The following is a 6,768-nucleotide window of genomic DNA, read 5'->3' as shown; positions in this document are numbered from 1 at the left end:
TATGGCTCCCTTTGAGACTAAGGGAAGGAGCTGTCTTCTCCTGTAGGGAAGCACTTCTTGTGTGGGCAGTCATAGTCCAGTCTGCTCAGAAGAATTTCAGTCACCTCAGCAGTGATATGTGGGACTCTAACATCAAGGTCAGTCGATCAGAAAGATCAGAAAGCAAAAAAGCATGCCCACAGGAAGCACTCTGTGCCCCAGGTCGGGCCTCAGCACACCTGCTTCCTCCCAAGGTCACAGGAAGCCCTGATGGAAAAACAAACTTTTTCTTTTTTCTTTCACTTCTTTCTCTTTCTATACCCCTTGAATATAACTGATCAGCCACTCTCAACAGCGCAAAACACATTACAGGGGGCCAGCTGGTAATGCCCTTAGAGAAATAGGTCTCTGTGAGCCTCTCTATGCTACCTGCTTAAATAATCAAGAGGACACCACAGGCCTTTTCCCTGGCCAAGGCCGGAGCTTGCAGCAGAAGTCCTGCATTCTAGTTCCTAACTCCTTGATGATAAACATCTAATGAATGATCATTTCCTAAACCTCTCCCCATTTTCCTACCGGCCTCTTCGGAGAGGCATCCGTGAATCCCAGCATCCCAGGATGCATACCTGCATGCACAGCAGTGCATGAGCACCCAGTGCAAACTGATCTCACATGGAGGCAAACAGATTGTTTGTGACGCACAATTCAGAGATCATCCCGCAGACAGACTGATTCAGAGAAGAATTCAGGCCATTCTGTTGGATGATGAATGAACTCCTCTGAGTTCAGGTTAAAAGCCTGACACGTTCTCTCCACCCTCTTCCTCTTTTTGAAGAAGATACATGCCTTCATGAATGGTAAATACGCTCTTCTGCCCGCTACAAATGGACTCCCACAGGCCCATTTTTCAGGCTCTTTCCAAAAATAAACTCCTGAGGTATACGACTCCATCTGCAAACAGTTATCCTGTTTAATGCAGCGAGGCTGCAGCAGAGTGCTGGTGGCTCCAGAGGCACTGAGGAAGGCAGGCCGCTGAATGGAGGGCAGCTGTGTTAGATATTACCAAGGGACAAGCAACGTCAGGCTTGCATTTCTAGAAATACACATTTCTGCTTTAGGTATTACAGTCAGCTGTATCATCGCTGTGGTCAGATAAAATAAGTAAATTTGTCCAGGCTGATGCAAGGCCCTGGGAAAGTTAAAGCTGGAGAGACCGTGGGCTGGCAAAGATAAAGCTCTCTGGGAGCATAAAGCAGAGGAGTTTCTGGGGCTAGTCCTTGTACATGTCACAGAGCTTGGTGGTGGAAGCACCATGAATTCTCTCTTCCTGATTCTCTCCTGCCTGGGAGCAGCTGGTACATTCTCAAAAGCTTCTGGGCTCAGCAAACCTTCTCCCACAACCTCTCGCCTCTCCCTCTCTACCTGCATTTCGCTTTTCTCCAGTGGCAGACTGTTGCGCTTTTCTTCTCTTTCCGCCTACGTCCACCTGCTAGACAGACAGAGAAGGTAGGACATGATGGGGGTGTTCAAAGCTTTGAGGGGCTGGCAGTCTCTTCCTGTACAAGAATTAGGGAGTATCCAACAAAGGTAGGTAGCCTGGCACCAAACAAGAGAAATTCCTCTTCTTTTAGGAAAGCTGTGAACCCCTTTCTGCGGTATTTTTGTGGGTGCAAAAGGTTTACACAGCCTCACAAAGTGGGGGGACACATTTGTGTAAAAAACAAACTTCAAAAGCCACGAGGTTGAAAGACACCCCACCTGACCAACAGACGTCAAGTCCCTGAGTTGATGGAGGCCAGGGAGGGCCTGGGGATGGGTTTCATATCTTCTGCATTTGGCATCTGTAATTGGTGGTCAGAGACAGGCTTCTAGCCTGCAATGTGCTTGTGTACTGGTCTCTGAAGTGGGCTGCGTGCACCCTGGGATATGTAAGATGATCCATTAGGGTGTGGGAAGAAAACATTAGAACTGTGGTAGTACATAGCTTGCAAATGAGCGAACGTACATATATTGCAGGGAGGGACAGGAGTGCTGAAAGGGTTTTTGCTGATAGGGATGTGCGATCAAAAACGGTTGGCTACCACTGTTCCATTGGCTTCAACAAACACGTTCTTTCTCACATTCAAATACATCCTTTCCTACATCTAAAGATGTTCTTCCTTGCGCTCTTCTCCAGCTCCACGGGGTCTTTCTGTTTACCCTGATTCCTTTGCTACCAGCGTTTCCCTTCCCTCTTGCTCACTGCTTCTTTTCCCCCAGAAGATTAGAAATTCTGCCAACATTCTCAAGTGCATTTGCCCTCTTCCAATTTCCACTCTACACAGACGACTACCATGAGCTGTCTAGCATGCCGTAGCTGTTGGATTCTGTTCCAAATGGAAGGAACACAGTGAAGCCTGCATACAGTTAATTTGTGAGGTTCTCTGGCAGCTCCTACTCTTTTGTTCTCTTCCTGACTTGAGGCGGTAAAGACAAAGCCTTGCATTTCAGAGTAGCACTGGAAGAAGTCAGCAGGATGTTTCAGGTGTTGTGTGAAGACAACATTCTGAAATTTCATGCTCTTTTGGCTCTTGCTAATTTGTCTGTAGCTCGCTGGCTGCTGCTACACTTGAAGAGAATGGAGTCAGGCCAGGTGCTGTGAAACGCACTTCTCTTTCCTGCAGTTGCTTTCCCTGGAGGTGCTGATGATGACAAGATTGTGGGAGGCTACACCTGTCCAGAGCACTCAGTTCCCTACCAGGTGTCCCTGAACTCTGGCTATCACTTCTGTGGAGGTTCCCTCATCAACAGCCAGTGGGTCTTGTCAGCTGCTCACTGCTATAAATCGTAAGTATGGATTGGGTTGCGTATCTGGATGGCTTCTAGTCAAATCTTGCAAACACATCGGATCTGGAACTCTGGCGCCTCACGAGAGAAGACAATCCGAGGGGGCAACGCAACACATGGCATACCTGAGGACCAAAGGAGAAACGCTACCCTCGGTCTCGCTGCTTTACATGATCTTTCCAATACTTTTGCACTCTTACATCCTTTTCTGTGTACCCTAACGTGCCTTTCTGTCCTCATTTGCATGTCTACGTGGCTTACCATTTTGTTCTTTTTCATTCCTTCAGATCTTCCCTGTGGACCTTTCTTTCTCCCAAATTTAGGACTTACTGCTGTGCAGAGAGAGCAGAGCTTAGGGATCGTGCTCCCCTGCAGTGGGAGACTTAATCTCCCTGTCTGAAGCATAGCTCTAGGTGTCTGGAGTCCTCCATCCATCCATCCTCCACTGACACAGGTGCAAGCTGAGGATCCGCTGGACAGGATGCCCACCTGGCAAGGCTTTCCCGACTCTGTCTTCCACAAAATCAAAAAGTTTCTAGAGCTCTGTGACACATTAACCTTTGATTAGGGCAGCGCTCTCTTACTCTCTTCCAAGACGCTGCATAGCCCATGGGGAGCGAAGCTGTTCAACCCACGGCTAACTTCTGTTTTTCTCTGTTGGCAATGTTGCAGCCGCATACAAGTGAGGCTGGGAGAGTACAACATCGATGTGGAGGAAGACAGTGAAGTAGTCAGGAGTTCATCAGTAATCGTTCGCCATCCTAAATACAGTTCACTAACCCTCAATAATGACATTATGTTGATCAAGTTGGCATCTGCGGTGGAATACAGTGCTGACGTTCAACCCATAGCTCTGCCCAGCGCCTGTGCCAAGGCGGGGACCGAGTGCCTGATTTCAGGATGGGGAAACACGCTGAGCAATGGCTGTGAGTATCAACACGCACTGCAAGCAGCTGTTTGCGCTTCTCCCGCTCTACCACCACGTTCATGAGACCCCACGCACCTTTCACCTGACTTCTTTCCTTGTTCTGCCTGCATGGTCACCACACTGCCCTACCAGTGTGCCTCAGCATACAATGCACGTCAGATTTGCTCCTGTAGCTTAAGGCTTTGCTCTACCCTGCTTTGCTGGATGGCTCTCGTGGAGGGCTCGCAGATAGGCCTTCAGGTCTTTTTGTTAATTGACAATACTGGGTCTCGGAGAAAGAACAAACGTTGTCCTTACTCTCCCGACAGACAATTACCCTGAACTTCTCCAGTGCCTGAAAGCTCCAATTCTGAGTGACCAAGAGTGCCAAGAGGCTTACCCTGGTGATATCACCAGCAACATGATCTGCGTCGGATTCCTGGAGGGTGGGAAAGACTCATGCCAGGTAAGAGTAGATGTTGGTGCAGAGCCCTGGGCCACGCAACCCCAGGGTGCCCCAGGCTGTATGGTTTGTTTCAGCACTTGGCAGCGTGCTTAGGCCTTCTCATAGAATCGTAGAATGGCTTAGGGTGCAAGGGACCTTTAAGATCACTGAGCTCCAACCCCCCACCACAGGCAGGCAGGGTTGCCGCCAACCGGATCAGGCTGCCCGAGACCCCAGCCAACCTGTCTTTGCACACCTCCGGAGGGACGGGGCATCCACAACTTCTCTGGTCAATCTCTTCCAGCACCTCACTACCCTTTGACTGGAGAGGATGCCTCGTCATTTAGTGTGCTTTTCTGACACCGTATCTTTCCAGCAGGGTTTGGCTGCAGCATGGACTTCACCAAAAATAGCAAGTCCAGCCACATCTGCTGGGAAAAGAATATAGTCACCGTGAATTGTTAGGAACTAAGGGAGTCCAGCAAACAAGGACTGGTATCTGCCTGTGCTCCCACCTCAGGGCCTGCTGCATTCCCTGTGCATTCCCTAGATTCTTTGTACCAGGTCACAGTCTTTCCAGACGAGATTCTGCTTCTAAATCAGTTTATACTTCTAAATTTTTCTCTCCAGGGTGACTCAGGCGGACCAGTTGCGTGCAATGGAGAGCTGCAAGGAATTGTGTCCTGGGGAATTGGATGTGCTCTGAAAGGTTATCCTGGAGTTTACACCAAGGTCTGCAATTACGTTGACTGGATCCAGGAAACCATTGCAGCCTACTGACACCCAGATGGCCTCCTGGCTCCACGGCTGCTCCCCTCCTGCCCTTATCACTTTCATCCTGAGAGGGAAATAGCGCAAATAAAACTTAACTGAACCTTACAGACACTTATGTTGGACACTGAAGCTCATCAGAGCCACGTTGAGTTCCCTGCATCCTTACACCAGCCCCTCCCCAGCCTTCCCTGCTGTTGCGGCTATGGTGTGCACACTGATAGCAGTGCCCCAGAGTTGCGGGCCTGGCAGGCAATGAGAGTATGACACTATGCTACCATTCAAGAAGTCTTCTGAGCCAGGCAGAAAAGGAGTTTCCTTTACTCCTGGTCTTCTTACTGATAAGGGAGCTGTTGGAGCAGGTTCCTGGGTGTGGTCTTGCAGCAGCTGAGAAGAGTTCCATTTTGTTCCTGTCAGGGATGAAATTATCTCCTCGCTGTTCCTGTAAAGGCTTTGATGGTAGCCATTGCAGCCACGGGGCTAGGTGAAACAGCAATGGGAAGCCACAAGCACAGTCCAATGGTACCTGTGGCCAGGGCTACTTTCCCCTTCACTTGCTCAGAGACACTGGAGCCAGGAGTACTAGGTCCACCAGTGCCTAGTAGCTGCTAGCTGGAAAGGTAAACAATAGTAAATAGGTGGCAAGAATGCCAGGTGCTTGATAGAACTGTGAAGCGTAAAAGGAAGATCAACTGGAAAGAGGCAGAGAGGGAGGGAAGGAGAAAAAGGACGGGGGGAGGGAGGGAAGGATGAAAGAGAGAAAGGAAGAAAGAAAGGAAGCGAAAGAAAGAAAGCGAAAGAAAGAAAAAGAAAGGAAGAAAGGGAGAAAGAAAGTAAGGAATGGATGGGAGGAAGAGAGGGAGAGAGAGAGAGAGAAAGGAAGGAGAGCATGTTTTTGGTTGAGGGTGTTGAGGGAAGGCACTAAATGCCTCTTTATATTTATTCTGTTGCTATTCTTGTTATTTCTTTGTCAGATTCTTTTCTTTAAAGCAAAGTAGGGGAGTTATGCCTTCTGTGAGAGTGCCTGCACTCAGAAACTAAGGAGGGAGAGCTGGAGGAATTTGTGCCAGAGGCAGTGAGAGAATGAGAAAGTACAGAGAGACCATGACACAGAAAAATTAGGAGAGGAACCGTAGTCATACACAAGCTCAGCCTCTGAGGCAAGAAGCAGACAGTGTCCTGGGAGTTCCTCAGCAAATGGCGGGAAATGGAGAGGGAATGGGGATGGGAAAGCGAAAGGGGAAGGGTGAGGGTGACAGAAAGAGTGAGGATGAGGGAGACAGAAAGAGAAAGGGAAAGGGAATGGAAGGGAAATCATAGCAGATGGGAGATTCCAGTTTTAGTGTATGTATTCAATCGGTGTCACCCCTTACATAATCTGCAGACAGGGGCTAGAAAGCTCTCCCTTGAAGAACCCTGAGGCAGTGCATACTGGGCCAGTACTGGACAACTTTATCATCTCCAAACCCAGAAGCTGCCTCTTTGCTGTGAGAATCTAGGATGGAATGTTAAGGGGAGGAAAGAGAGGCCAAAGAGGGACTGGGAATGGTGCAAGATTCTTGCCAGAATGGTGAGGTGGAAAGCTGGGTGGTATGCAAAAGCTAGGGAAGCTGGTTTAGGTGTAGGAGTTAGTGAGGCTGGCACAGTGAAATAGCGTGGAGCAGATGGAGGAACTCACACCACATGAGCAGACTCAGCTGGATTAGAAATGGAATCAGAATGAAGTGCTTGGAGATGGCGGTGTGAAAGAAAGAGCATAGGACTCTTTTTGGGGTGGACAAGGGTTCTGCGATGGTAATCCCAAGGAGGAAGGGTTTTTGCAAGAACAACTGTCTGCAGA

General features: G+C 49.0%; 1 protein-coding gene across 1 annotated transcript; it reads left to right on the top strand.

The window, feature by feature from the left end:
- Positions 1 to 1,291: 1,291 nt before the first annotated feature.
- LOC100544478 (trypsin II-P29) lies at positions 1,292 to 5,006 on the top strand. Its single transcript, XM_019618254.2, has 5 exons — positions 1,292 to 1,334; positions 2,643 to 2,805; positions 3,478 to 3,731; positions 4,042 to 4,178; positions 4,788 to 5,006. The coding sequence occupies exons 1-5, from the start codon at positions 1,292 to 1,294 to the stop codon at positions 4,935 to 4,937; spliced, it is 747 nt and encodes a 248-aa protein (XP_019473799.1). The 3' UTR covers positions 4,938 to 5,006.
- Positions 5,007 to 6,768: the final 1,762 nt, after the last annotated feature.

This window comes from Meleagris gallopavo, chromosome 1 (genome assembly GCF_905368555.1).
Source record: "Meleagris gallopavo chromosome 1, MGAL_WU_HG_1.1, whole genome shotgun sequence".
NCBI lineage: Eukaryota > Metazoa > Chordata > Aves > Galliformes > Phasianidae > Meleagris > Meleagris gallopavo.
This window is presented reverse-complemented; position numbering and strand designations above follow the sequence as displayed.